Source organism: Haliaeetus albicilla, chromosome 14 (assembly GCF_947461875.1).
Source record: "Haliaeetus albicilla chromosome 14, bHalAlb1.1, whole genome shotgun sequence".
Taxonomy (NCBI): domain Eukaryota; kingdom Metazoa; phylum Chordata; class Aves; order Accipitriformes; family Accipitridae; genus Haliaeetus; species Haliaeetus albicilla.
The window spans coordinates 16,727,021-16,741,926 of record NC_091496.1 but is presented as its reverse complement, the minus strand read 5'-3'; the positions used below and the strand labels follow the sequence as shown (position 1 = coordinate 16,741,926).

Here is a 14,906-nt window from a genome sequence, read left to right as displayed (position 1 = left end):
TCAGAAACTGGCTCTTAGATCTTCAGGCTAGCTCACAACAATTTAGATAAGTGGCATATATTTAAAATTATGCCCCTTTCATCATACTGACCCACAACCAGGAAACAAACAGGTCAAGAAATGTAGCAGATGGGGCAGAACTAGTAACTAGGCTTATTGATCCCATTGTAGCAGGAAAATGATAGTTAGACAACTTTAAAAGAACAGCAACCCTAAAAAGAAATAGTACAGTAAAAGCAGCTAAATGCCTGTAGAACACAGAAGTAGAGCAAAGAATCCCTTCCAAACTGCAGGGTAAATTGTCCCTTTGCAATACATTAGCATACCCATTGCCAATTCCTGAAATTTCAGTAGAATAAAAATCCACAGCGATATATCCTGAACAGAGGCTTTGCATTTCATTAATTAGATAGAAGCACTCCACAGGTAACAAGTATGACAGGCTATATATATGCATAATCCCTCAAATTCTAACATTTCTTAGCTTCTAAGGAATTTCTCTCCTAACATATGCACTTCAGAAATTTATAAATATTTATTGCAAAGCAGTCTGCAGATGGGCCAGTAAACAGATTCAAACCTTACCAGCACTTTGAAGAGCATGATCCCATTCTATAGAATGGAAGACCTGCTTTAACATGGAGGCTGGACCATCAAGAGGTCTCTTCCAACTTAAATTTTTCTATGGTTCTCTAATTCTATAATGCTAGAATAGAAAACTGATCTCAAATTAGTTTACAGGAAGTATTCCCTAATTCTGGATCAGACCACTTGGCCATTCACAAGATTATTGTCCTGGTGTGAACAAGTGTGACTGGATGCAGAAGCTTCTTTCAGAAAAAAAAACCAACACAAAAAGAACAACCATCTGTTTTACTTACTACTGTATGTAGGGTAAAACTTCCAAATGTTTTTTTAAAGTCATCATCTCTTACAATAAGAGATATTATTCAATATATCTAGTAACCTTTATCTGTTTTCTGGTCACAATCCTGTCTGCTACCTAATACTCAGGCCTGAAACTAACAATTGGGGCTTTATCGAAACATGTATCTAAACGCATGCTTGATTTTAAAAGGTGTCGAAACACAGAAAATCAAATCTTTCTGTTCTTGCATTTACAGTTAAAGAACATATTGAAGCATTTGGCTGAAGAGACGCCAGAACATTCTGCTGATTTCATTTAACACTTCCACCCTGCCCTCAAGTTCCTATAAACATGAGACACAAAATCTATCAAAATCTCCATAAATGTATAAGAGTTTCCTTAAAAATGATATGCAAAGGAAGAATTTAGTTGTTATTAAAATGAGTGTTCTCCACGAGTATCAGACATTGACTTGGTGAATGGATTTAGATATTGGACCTCAAATTGCAGACATCACTAACTCAAGTCTACTTTATACTTCAACTATATTTCAGGCTTATACTGTTTTGGTTTTACTCTTAACTTGTAGAAGAAGTCTGAAGGGCCATTAGTAGAAAGAGTAATAGATTAGAAGTGTGGAAAATTTCAAGGAAAAGGGAAAAATCTCTAACGGAATCAGAGTTTCGGAGTACACAAACAGATCCTTGCTGTACTAACTGCTGTCTGAACAGGCATTTTTATCAATGTCTATGAGCATTTTAGTAGATGAGAAGTCGGAGAGCAAAAAACAGCAAAGCATGATGTTGCAGAGAATTAAGAAACCTCAAATTAAAAACATTTATAAAAGCAGAAGATAAAGCAAAAGAAGCCATTCCAAGAGCTACCAAAGAATTCCCAGCTATTCAGAATATCTTTCCTTCAGAAAGCTGTTTCAGTTTTGACGTACGGTAGAAAAAAGTTTATAATTTTTGGTTTTGCAAACTTCTGTTGAATTTCAAAGCATTTAAAAAAATTTTTTTTTAGATATCAAAATTTATGGAAAGCACCTGTGCTTTTACCACTGTGCATAATTATATAGAAAAATTCATTACAACAGAGACATTCATTGTACAAATACTGCATACTTCACTGGAAGAAAAGATGCAGAAGAAAAACATCTATAACTTCAATGTGTAAAAGGGTTCAAAGGAACAGCAGTTCAGGATCCAAACCCACACAGCAACAATTAATTAATTTTAAAATCTCAGTGGTTAAAAAAATACACTTCTTTACTAATAAAGAGAAAACAAATAGCATTATAATTCATACAACACCTCTTTTTCTTTTTCCTTTCTTTTTTTTTCAGCTTTTCTAGATCTTTCTTGGCTATATCTAGAATTTCCATTGTCTCTTTCTCTGAAGAAAGCATAGAAGCAGAAAATGCTGATGGTCCACCAAAGTACGTAGATCTTGCTGAAGCTCTTGACAAGTTGCGTCGAAGATTTTCATTCACTGCTTCACTTTCTAATAATTTTGCTCTTAAAAAAAAAATTTTAGAGCATGAATCACAAGTATTGCTAATGCACGAGATGTATACTCTCTAGCATCTGTAACTGCACTGCATTACCTTCAGTTTAAAAAGAAACTATAAACTAAGGTAAAGTCTCACAAAATACAAATGTAGCAAATCCCTTGATGACACCATTTTACACAACCTTCGTGTATGTTGTGCATATAATTTATACCCTACACAGAAACATATAAATGTCTGTATAAATATATATGTGCATACCTTGTGTGTATATACATATTACATGAAAGCTACACAAGATCTCTAACACTAACTGGGAATAGGCCAGATAATTTTTTTTTTTTTGCATGATACACCTCCAAGAAATAGAGAAATAAAAATATATAAAATATTTAATTCTTTAATTTAAAGAGAAAGCAGATGGTTTTTTTAAACACTAAATCATAACAAGTAATTTCTCAGTACTATCATTTATACAGAAGGTGATGAATTTATAAAACAACTGTTCTAAGTTTTGCTGTCCTTTGTGCAACAATATCAAGTTATCATCATTATTTAGGCAACATCTTACTTTCATCTCTATCATCAGCTTCATCTTTAATATTTTAATTTTCTGTGGCCAAGAGCAACACCAGATGGTCGTAGAAGCTGAAGGACCACTGTCCTGAAGTAATCCCCACATAGGAGAGCTGAAGTATTTACTTGCTAACACTTACAGTATTTATTTTTTTTTTTTATAAAAATAGTTCAACAACATATTATGCAAATACCTGAGATCTTCAATTTCCTTGATATAATTATGAATCATGTTACTAATTTCTTCATTTCCTTCTCCTTCGAAGGACAGAGAGAAAGAGGGGGTGGGGGGAAGAGAAAGATTGAGAAAGGACGGTAACAGTATAAATATCTGAATACAGCTACTAGGTACAAGGTACCAGCAAAGAGACAAAATCATATGGGCTACATGTTTAGATCTTATCTGGTTTGTAAAATATAATTCCTCCTTAAGCTGCATTAAGTGTTAGGTTCCTCTGTGTCACATGATCAGAATTATGTCAAGTGACTTTTTCTATTTTATTTGTTTTCCATATTAGCACCTTCTAACAATGCATGTACCATAAATCAAATGTAACCTGACAAACAGTGCACAAAAAGAACAATGCAGTCATGGTAAGTGAATTGGTTGATTATTCTATGAGGTGAAAAGCAAGCCAACATTCACCCATCTGTGTCCAGGTCCTCATCCAAAGCAAAATATTTAAGTCCATGTATAGCTAAGCATACAAGTAATTCCTATCCAAAGGTATTATTTCACATTTTATGTTGTTCATAGTCCTAAATGAATGGTCAAATCAGGGTACCAAACTATTTCTAATAGAAGTGTCCAGAAACAGAGGAAAGAATCAGATGGGGGCCTATCCCTGCCAAAGCAGGTCCTACATTATTGTTACAAAGGCATCGCTTCATTCCAAAGGATCCATGAAGCAAGAACATAACTGATTTAAGTTTATGAACTTATGAACCAGTTTACACACAACGCACCCACAGCATACCTGCTCTGGCTAGCACTTGGTTGGCCTGATCACTCATAAGTTGCGTTATTCTTGCTCTCAGTGCATCAATAGTCTCTTGCATTGCTTTAATTCTAACACGGAGATTGTTGTTTTCTGTTTGCAGCATCGCATTTTCATGAAACATGTCATTAATGCTTTCAACACCTTCTTCATCTATAATCCTTTTACCCTTAAGAAAGTAAATATATTTTATTACTAGTAAAGGCTGACCTACACGTGAAAAATTTGTAACTTGACAAAGGAAATCCACAGATTACTTGAAATCTGAAATAGACACTCATAGCAAAAGATAATCTTCTATTGAAAAGTTTAAAACAATCAATAAATAGATAGTTTTCAAAACATTGATGTCTGGCCCACACCTTAGCATTTGGGTCCTGTGTAATTCCATCTTAGTCTGAAGTACAAGTTCTTGAAAAGGTTAAGAAATGAGAAGACAAATCTTTATGAAATCAGGATACCATCTCAAGGAAAACAAAGGAGGACAACACTGGTAACCACATTTATTGCTGAAAACATTATCAGTTTTAAATTTCAGGAAGAAATGGTCATTGTGTAGTATTAGTATCTGCCTTATATAATTTAAAACGTATTTTTTAAAGACAAATTGTTTTACCTGTCTAGTAAGTTTTTAAAAGCAATACACAGTAACTGTACACATTCATTTATGTGCCAATCTAAACTGTGGTAATTTTTACTTTAGAAGTGATTATTCCTCATTGCTGAGCATGACAAGGTCAATTTTTGCCTTTCAAATAGCAAACACAATGCAGCATCTGTTGACATCATTGGCATTCATTGATGTATCTTTTCTCTGTGGATGCAATCTAAGTTTTCTAAAAACATCTGGTAATCACTGGAATTAGAAGTGTTGTTTAAGTTAGGGTTGCTGTTCAAATCTTTTTAGTGTATGAAGTGGAAGTAGCCACCAGAAAAAAAAGCTATAGAACTATAAGCATTTTAAAGCAGAAGAAATCCTAAGAGGATAAACTTACTGTTTTGTATTCCATGAGTTCCATTTGTAGCCGTGTAATCTCACTGCGCAAAGCATTTATTTGTTGACTCGCCCTATCCTGATTAACCACCACCTTGTTCTTGATGTTCCGGGCCCGATTGGCATACTTTAATGTGTTCAAAGTTTCCATGAAATCTCGATCTGAAGGGCTCACGCATGCTATCATAAGCGTTTGACTGGAAGTTAGAAACATAGGTCAGTGTTACATACCAAGAACAAAAAGAACAGAGAGAAGCTAACAGGTCTTCAGATAGAAGATGAAACAAGAATAGTGACTTCAGAACATTTGTGAAAATATTCCTTGATCTAACTCACAGTAGAAGACTATCAACCACAAAGTTCAGCACTGTTACATCTTGTATCTCCCTAGCATAGCATAGGAGATGCCGGATCATTAATTGTTCTGCATGTAAAATTATAAAAGCAATTTAATTGGTGTTCCTATAAATGTTTTTCAACCAAATTCAGTTTGCTTAACCATACGCAAACTGAGACTTAGAAACTTGAGATCAACCTAAAGTCCTAGACAGTGATTTGGATCACACAGTTGTCAGGACTGCCTACTCTAATTCCTGAGGTGTGTACCTACTTAATCTGAAAGTTGCCTGAATGCTCATCTGAGGTGTCCATGCATGCACAAAACTCCCTAAGGTACCTATTATCTACCACTCCCTAAGGTACCCATTATCTACCTTGGGTTCTACCGAGATCCAAACTGCCTGAATTTTCCACTGCAAATTATCTCCTGCTCTCCAACAGAAGCACAAAAGCTAGTACTTACCCTTAGTACATCTGGCTATAATTGTATTTATTCCATGTTTCATAACACCACTGCTTAGAGCACTTCCACAAAAAGCAGAATCTGAGCTCTAGGCCCAAGAGGGTTATGAACAACCATCTTCCTACAACACCCTCTAGCCATCCCATCACGGGACATGCAGGGTGAGAACATACTCCCTGCTCCAAGTGAAAGACTGAGCAGACAGAACCAGCGGGACAAAAGCAGAAAACAGCAAAAAAATTTTCATGACAACCAAGTGCTTTCATCATTCAACAGGCAGATGGAGGAATGGGGGTCTCTTCCCTCGCTCCCTGGAGTACACTCATTTCACATCAGATGAGAACAGCCTAGAGGGGTCAGAACCAGAGTTCCAGCTGTAGATCATCCTCTGAAGATGCCTACATGGCCTAAATTCTCAAGAGACAGAGGAAAACATCTACATTTGATGGACCCAGTACTCCCCTCCAGGCTTTAGAGGAATTTGCCTCTCTGTTGTATGTTAAAGCTTAGGTGGTTGCGCTAGGAAGAGTACACTGTCTCCAGGGCAATGAGCAATATCTGCATTAGGCAGACTGGATTCTGAACTTCACTTTCTATAATTTCAGACTGAGACAAACAAATTAATCCCTGCAACCCTTTGTGAAGCAAACAATTACCTTCACCATACACACCGATAAACTAAACTGGAAAGGGTAACTAGCCTGAGGATACAAGAAAGAATCAGTTTCAGCAGTTTCTCAGACCTCCTGTGTACCTTTGTGTCAGTTCTCCCCTTGAGCTTAGTCCTCAAGATGAAACTATGTGCGATTAAGAACAAATTTTTAATTCTGACATCAGGACTACTTGTGCTCTCAGTTGAGAATGTGATTATTTTTCTAAACCTCAGAGGACTGGTTCTGCTAGGTGTCTGTCTTGAAAACTGAACAACTTGAACTCCACTTTCCTATCTGAATTGTATAATGAACTATTTTTAAAAAAAAACTATTCTACTCCCTTTATTTTACCACTTCTTTAAACCGCTGCCCCTGCCCCAGAAGTTACAAAAGTTCTCATTTTTCATATTATATTTTATAAAAGTCCTTTCCAAAGACACCCATACTCCATATTCTTACTTGAATAATTCATGAAATATTAATATTTAAATGCTGCTTCAGAACTGTTACAGCATTATATTTAAAATCAGGATTATGGTGAAAATGGTACAGTGACACAATGCTTTCATCATTATTGACTCAGGACTCACTGCAATCTAACCTGAATCACTACTAGTAAATCTTTAAGTATTTGCAAAAAAGAAACAATAATATGGACTGTAATACCACGGGTAGAATTTGGAAGGCTATGGAACAGGCTAACAGAAATCTAATAATCTGATTTCCCAGAAGAAAAACTGCATATTTATTAAAATTCAGCTTTCCCACACTTTTTGGTTGCCAAAGCATAGATAAGAAATTATTCAAATTGTGTTAATATGTATAACTCTTCCTTAACAGCAAACCGCTAATTTGACATGTCTCAGCAGGTATATCACATAAACAAAAATAGGTGGTGATAGGTGTCCACAAATTTAACATCAGTTAGAAACAGACAGAAAAAAATATATCTGAATATCCTTGAAAATGCTCTGGGACAGCATTTGTGATTTGTCCATTGTACACTATACTATGCGATTTCTCCTGAAGAACAGGAGGGGGAGCAGTGAAGCTGTAAAACAGGAAAACATTTTGGAGTCAAAATTTCAACAACAGTGCAATTTTAGAAGTGGTTTGAAAAAATGTTCATTAGCTACTGTATTTGATATAAAATTTAGTCAAAAAGTGCTATTTGTAGTTATTTCCAGAAAGAGCTTAGAAGAGCTATGCTCTTAATTTCTGCTCTTTTTTTCATAATCCCTGAGTTTCTTCCTCCCTTAAGCACTTCCGAAAATTCTAGCCTTTATTTTACTTGTTTTTTCCAGCTCTTTGCTTTTCCTTACACTGCAGTGCTGCAAGGTCTTACTGAAGTTATCTCTCTGAAAAGGAGAGCAATGATTTAAGAGTTGACTTCCACTTCTCCCTATTCTTTTGTGAAATGCCCAGAAAGCTTCCTGCCCTCCTAAAAATAGTAGTCAGCCATACTGGATTAAATAGAGCAATAAGAGTACTACCTTGCTAAAACACATCCAACTACGGTCCCTTTTGTATTTGTACATGTTAATGTTACAAATACAAAATTTGTTTTATTTTAATAAATTTGTTAATGCTTGCTTAGACAAAGCTTCCAGAGGCCAAAGCCTCTCTTTCTTGTATGTGCAGTAGGTATACAGGACAGGTTCATACAAACAGTTCTGGTGATACACTAGTTTGTTTTTATTAGGCTGTAATCAGATAACTGGACAGATGCACTATACCCTGAGGTATACAACCTTTACAAAAAGATGGCAGTGCCTGTGGTAAACTGACTCCAATCTCCTGTGCATGGCACTCAGAGCCAATAATTAAGTGCCATTAAAGTAACAAAAAAAACCTCTGAAGGCGAAATTCATCACAGCTTTAAAATATACTGTAGTTAATAAGGCTATAACACAATAACAAAGCTTACCGTTTATGCTATCTACAATCTAAAGATGTCTTCATGGAAAGGACTTGTCCTGGAAATGGTAACTTCTAAGTAACTTGAAGCCTTATGTCTAATAAAGCTATGCTAGCTGTACTGAAAACAACAGTGCAAAAATGCTCTTTAAAATCTTTTCCCTGCATTGCCAGTGTTTTCTATCATGACAGTAATTTAACTTCAGAACCTCCCTCCAACAAAAAGAGTGGCTATTTTCATCCATTGTTTAATGTTTATTTTACTTTCTGAGGATTATGTACTCATTCATGCTCATTCACAATGAAATACAGAAAGTGTTCTAGTTTTCATACCTGTTTCCCCCAAGAGAGTCTTGAAGTAGCCTTGTAAGCTTTGAATCTCTGTATGGTACATGAGTTGCCTTCTTACTTTTATCTCCCAGTGCACTTATTACATTACCAAGTGCCAGCTATAAAACACCAAATCATGTAATGCACAAGTTAAAATCAGTTCTTGAGTAGTTTTACTTTAAAACAGCTATAAACTGGGGTCTCAATATTGTAAAAAAATGAATACACTCATGAAAGTTAAGATAAAAAATATTTCTGAGGATTTTTACATTTTACAGTAGACATCTATAAACTTTCGTGCTATCAACAGTGAAGCAGATGACTTGCAGTCTGGTATCTGCAAGTGCTAAGTGCTTAGCACAATTTGCATGCATTGTCTATTGGTATCTCATGGCAGTCGCAAACTAAAGTTAGAACTACTTCATGTAACAAACATTTACTTTCTATGATTATTAAAGGTGATCTCTATTTCTAGCAGTAGCTATATTCTTTTTAAAAATAATTTTATCAGTGTGCTTTATGCTAGATTTAGAATAAAATATGGGGCATTAATATTAAAAAACCCAGAATTTATTACCTCTACAGATATGAAATAAAGAATGTATGATGAGTATTTAAGCATTTAAGGCTTGAAATTATGTAGTCCATAGCTATCCTCTTTTGTTGCTAAACGGGTCTAATGCATGTTTATAAACAACCTAACATTTGGCTGTAAAATTATTTTTAATGTGCAACTGCACATACTTCAATCATATGCCAAATTAAAGAACATTCCTCTAGATGGCACCCTGTAGAGTCAGTTCTTAGTCTTGAAAATGGTCTTACTGCATCCAGCAGTTGAAGAATTGTATATACACCACATTCTGTGACTGCTTTGAAGTGTTTAAATCACTTTCAATCTGTTTCTCAAAGCTGAGGTCTGGAATTCACTGTAAATGAAAGTTTCGTGATCACATAAAATATTACTTTTATCACACTGATTTTCACCTTCGCACATTCTGTATCCTATTTGTTAGGGATACATCTATGTCACCTAAACCCCCAAATTTCTGTTGGCTTTATATGTGCTTATATCAATGATGAAATTGAACTGAATTATCTTTCTCTTCCATATAATATAAGCACAATAACTACAGGGTTGGTTTACATTATGTGTCATAATTATAACAAAGAACCAGCATTTATTGATCAATTAAGCTTAATAATTGTCCATATTTTACATGCCTGTACTCCTTGCAAACTGCTTGTAATAGTCTCCAATTGTTTGGGTCTTTACAGAATAAAAAAATAAAAATAAAAAAAGTGGAAGGAACTCTACAATACATTTTAAAAGTTAGAGTAACTAACTATGTTTCACAACAGTTTTAAGTACTGTAATTTGCTAGCTAGGGTCTAGTCCAACCAAGAAAATACTAGCAAGCCAGAACCCAGTAAGAATCAATATATACTGTTAACATCTCATGCTACAGTCCTCATTCTGCACACAATGCGTTTCTACTTTACGGATTACTGAAAACAAGTGATCCAAAAAGGAAGAGAAGATGGTGGTACCAACAGCCTATGGAAACAAGTTGTATAGTCTTACTAGTCCACAGTTGATGGAAATGCCTTCTTTTGCCCTTTCTCCTGTAGCTCCTGTTCGCTTTAACCTTTCTGATCCTGCTAGATCAACAAAATGGAACTTGGCAGTAAGAGTTTCAAATTCATTCATCTCAGAAGATTCAGATATTATCCTGTTATCAGTGGCATTATCCTGTAATTAAGAACAACCCATAAAGCTTGGTAAGACCTTTCACATTAACATTTGTCTACTGCAAAGTTTAATCAACAATTATTTACAAGACTACCTATTTGTCATGCCCAATTCCTTCCATATTTACTCATTCTCTTACAACTACAACAGTATCTCTCAAAAAACTATCTCCATTTTAACCACAGGTACTAACATATCATTCTTGAAGACCCAGCTCTAGATCCACGTGAATACCAATTACTTTAAGTATGAGCTACAATTGTTTTTTGTTGGAGGAATGGGGGGATACATATATTAAAACATACAAGTCTTCAGCAAGGTGGGCAAAAAGATTTGTACTTCTCCTGGAACGCAAGTCTTAAATCAATTGTCGAAGGAAATTTATTTAAAAAAAAAACAAACAAAAAACAAACAAAAAAAAAACCCAAACAAACAAACAAACAAAAAAAAAACACAAACTAATTATATTATTACCCCCCAAAATTACCAGACCCCCTTAGCTCATAAACCTGCCAAATAACTCAAAGATATTTTGATTTTATACCTTTCTAATCCCCATCATCAGCTTCCCTGTGGCATGATTCTTCACCTGTATTTTAGGAATTATTTTTTTAAGCCAGTTTTCCTAGCAGCCAGTATTCCACCAGCACTTCTGACTTGACCAGAAAATAAGGACAGCAGAGGAAATGAGGGAGAAAGAAGAGGTTCCTTTCTCCACCCCCCCTCACCCAAGTAAGCTGTAATGACTGGCACTTGACTCATGCCTCTGTCAGTGCAGGGAGTCTGCCCAGGAACACACTGCACTACGGGCTGGTACCATAGCCTCAGCCTCTTTCCACTTCATGTCCCAAAGCACAGCAGCAAAATTATCCTTTTTCATTAGATAATCCTGAGTTTCTGCTGTCAATTAGTATAGCTGTACCATATACTGTGGAGTTTTCTTTTATTCTAAGTGTAGTTAAGACTTGTCAGGAAAGCAACACTGAGTGAGAAAAATCTTTAGATTGCTCACTTCTTGACCTTCCTGGTAAGATACTCATTGCAGGGCAATTTCTACCTACTTGTCATGGCAGCTTCAGGCATATACTGAGTGTATACAGGATTTATAACATATTCACACAGCCCAATATACAGGCTTTATTAGGAATTTCTATTACAGAAAGCATAGATTGTTCTAGTTTTTCTTAAAAAAACAAAAACAAACAAAAAAAACCCCAAACAAACAGACCCTCAGGTATTCTGTGGCAATGATCTTCATGCCCTTGGTCAGCTAGCCCACAGCTCCCTTCACTACTGCAAGGGGTAATGCATGTGTCTGCAGACTAAACCATTCTCACGGCAGTTAAATGTTTCATGCTTCTTAAATAATCTCCCTTTTGTAGCAGTTTCAGGAGAGAACAGGAATTGTGCCACTTCCACAAGACTGGAAATCACCATTTCTGATATTTTGACATTTACACTGCTGTGGACTGCACACTCTTTCCCAGCCCTCACAGTAATGATTAATGCATCCTTTCACTCTCGCTTATTTAATAAGTCAAAGGTACATCCAGAAACTTCTGAGGAGCATGGATGGTGTGAACACAGCATGAGGAGTAGCGCATCTGTGCACTGCAGCCCTGGCTGCCTGCCCACACTGGGCACCGGGGACCGCACGCAGAGGGGACACAGCCAACGCCGTCATTCAAGGAAAAGAAACTGTGTTGCCCTAGTAACAAAGGTCTCCCAAAACTGTTGTCTGCAGAAACTTGAGCTGCACCTATCCTGGCCACCCAATAATAGTTCATATTAATTTATATGCCAGGAGCATTCAGAGGCCAACATCAGGTCTAAACCCTACTCTCCTAAACACCACAGGGCAAGAAGAGGGTGCCGTCTCCACAGATGAAGGATCTAGCAATGCCCTGCTCTAGACGGTCAAATTATCTTGCTCATATCTCCCAAAAAAGAAGAAACAAAACACAGTTTGACATTAGGCAGAAGGCAGCCACCTATTCTTCTAACACAAGCCTCTGTTAAAAACCAGGCAGACCCAGGCAAGAGTCCTGTGGGCAGCTCAGCTGGTGGGGAAGACTGCAAGTGCACCAGTGCAGGTGGATTGACTGTGGGAAACGAGGCTCCCAGATGAGTTCTCACACCCCAGCTACACGGACAGTTTTCAACAAAACCCCCGAGCAGACAGTGTCACCACACAGTGACCGAGGTACCCTATCTGGGCTCCAAGCACGGTGCCAGCCCCTCCCAAGTGAGAAGACAGACAGCTGCCCGCACCACCAGATCCACAGTTTCAGCGTGAAAAGCAGGAAGAAGTGTTTTTAACAGGTGTATAAAGCAGGTCTACATACCACAAAGGACCAGGGACTGACCCTCATTTGCCTGCAAATGATTATTTGTAGTGTTAAAAAAAAAAAAAGCAAAAAAACCACTACAAATCCAATCCACTGTTCCACATGCTTAAAAACATGATATCTGTGTAAAATGCTAGCCAGATACTTAAGAGTTCACTAAAACATTTTAAAATTTTGATACCTTTAGAATAATCAAATTAAGTCCCCCTGAAGCTACTGTAGTTTTCAGTAATGTGGATTTATTCAGAACTCTCCTCTTTACAAGACTCACCAACAGCAACTAACAACTGGACATTCACATGAAGAATCTACGGAACAGCTCCGTGTACATTCATAGTTTTCATAGTTCAAATTTCAGGTTAAGTGCTTAGACTTAACAAAACATCTGAACCCCAAATATATATCTGTTTGAAATAAAACCACTAAGCCTCAGAATGAAATGCTTTTCTACTTGCTCCTTGTTGGATATCAACACTTAATCTGAAATATCCAAGCATTTTCACTTAGCTGACTGCAAGCTTAAACCCACTAACTACTAAGACACTTAAAAACACTTTCCCAATTAAAGACAAATTACATTTTAACTTTCTTACTTGTGTATGTTGCAACGAAATACTGAAAAAAAATGCTAGAGGAGAATGGGCAGGTTCATGTAAGAGACTGCAGTTTATGGTTGCCTCTGGCTAGAGGATGGTTACATATGCACAGATTAAATCAAATTATTGTAATACTTAACAAATTCACCAAGCATGATGATTGTAGCATCTTTACTAAGTGCAATTCAAATAGCAGTGGCTGCCAAAACATTCACATTCACATTTTGAAAAATGGTTACTAAAGTGAAGTTTAATAACAGCAAAGATACATACAGTGTTAAATGCAGGACAGACTCTGGTTTGACATAAGTGGATAGTAAAGATAGCATGTGACCGTGAGCTCTGAACATTCATCTGAGTGCTGGCAGTGGTTCGAGACAAAGCCCCCAGCTTCAAGCACTGCATCATCTAGAAAACAGACAAGAAGTACATTGCATTGCTTGCAGTTTAAATAAAAAGTGTTCCTATAATGCTGTTTTGGATATAAATAAGCTTTTTCTCTTTGCTACAATTTCAGTTCCTATATGCCAAGAAGCACAAAGATTCTTAAATAAGAAAAGTATTTTTTGGTTTCTGAAAGAAAACACTTAAATCTTTGTACCCCTCTGTCCCCTTGTAGTAACATAGCAATACTCCTTCCATTCACCTGTGGCCAAAATGTACGATTTTTGTACTTTTTGTACAAAAACATACAGTACAATAACATTTGTATTCAGATTTGCAATGCACATGAACAGCAGTTTACCTCACATCAGTCATCAGGCAAAAATCTCCTGTCACAGGAAAAATAACGTATATAAGATTTGGGAGATCAGATTTACACACATACCAAAACTTTCTCTCCCAGCAGAACCATATTATTAGCAAAAGTCTGTTTCTAGCATTAAGTGAAAGTGATATGCACTTAATATCAAACATTTATCAGATTTAAGGCTACGGAAACTAAAGAAAATAAAAATTTCAGCTAAATTTTACACCTAAACTGTTCAAGATGCAGATGTTAGCAAGCATAGCCTCTATTTTTAACTGCTTATCAAAACATACAACATTTTTAGAATGTACTTGGTAAGCTGCAGAGTAATTTATTTTCATTTATCACCTCCGATTCTCCATTCACAGTTCGGGTTGTAACACCCACTGTATAAATTCCTCCCGCTGAATCTTCATGTATTTTAATATTTGATTTTTTATTCTTTGCATCAATATCACGTGTGGTATCAAACAGATCAAGAATTTCTTCATTGTAAAGCTGAGGAGAAAAAAAAAGGCAAAAAGCCATGTATTACTTTAGGAAGTAATTCCTCCAAAGACTAACAAATCTGTGCATGGCACATACAGAAAGTTCTAAAAATCCAAAAGCCAAAACTCAAAAAAGGACGCTGTGAAACATCCAAACTTACAGGGACAATAGGGTGATAGATAGACCAGCTGCAAATTAAGTCACCTGCACACCTTACTATTATGCCACCCAAGGAAGCAGTAATTTCCTCCACATGGTCAGATCTGGGAGAAGATTCTTTGGTGGGACCAGGGAAGGGGAGGCACTCGATGCCAGCAGAAC

At 36.4% G+C, this 14,906-nt stretch overlaps 1 protein-coding gene across 9 annotated transcripts in view; it reads right to left on the bottom strand.

Moving 5' to 3' along the window:
• Positions 1 to 14,906, bottom strand: part of KIF21A (kinesin family member 21A) — a 93,431-nt gene that overhangs the window by 41,357 nt on the left and 37,168 nt on the right. For all 9 annotated transcript variants that reach the window (XM_069801862.1, XM_069801865.1, XM_069801863.1 and 6 more), the window contains exons 4-11: positions 14,445 to 14,594; positions 13,619 to 13,753; positions 10,234 to 10,401; positions 8,652 to 8,767; positions 4,948 to 5,143; positions 3,932 to 4,121; positions 3,149 to 3,212; positions 2,182 to 2,385 (exon numbers count right to left, since the gene is read on the bottom strand). In XM_069801862.1, the coding sequence (XP_069657963.1) occupies positions 2,182 to 2,385; positions 3,149 to 3,212; positions 3,932 to 4,121; positions 4,948 to 5,143; positions 8,652 to 8,767; positions 10,234 to 10,401; positions 13,619 to 13,753; positions 14,445 to 14,594 (1,223 nt within the window). The remainder of the gene's footprint in view (positions 1 to 2,181; positions 2,386 to 3,148; positions 3,213 to 3,931; positions 4,122 to 4,947; positions 5,144 to 8,651; positions 8,768 to 10,233; positions 10,402 to 13,618; positions 13,754 to 14,444; positions 14,595 to 14,906) is intronic.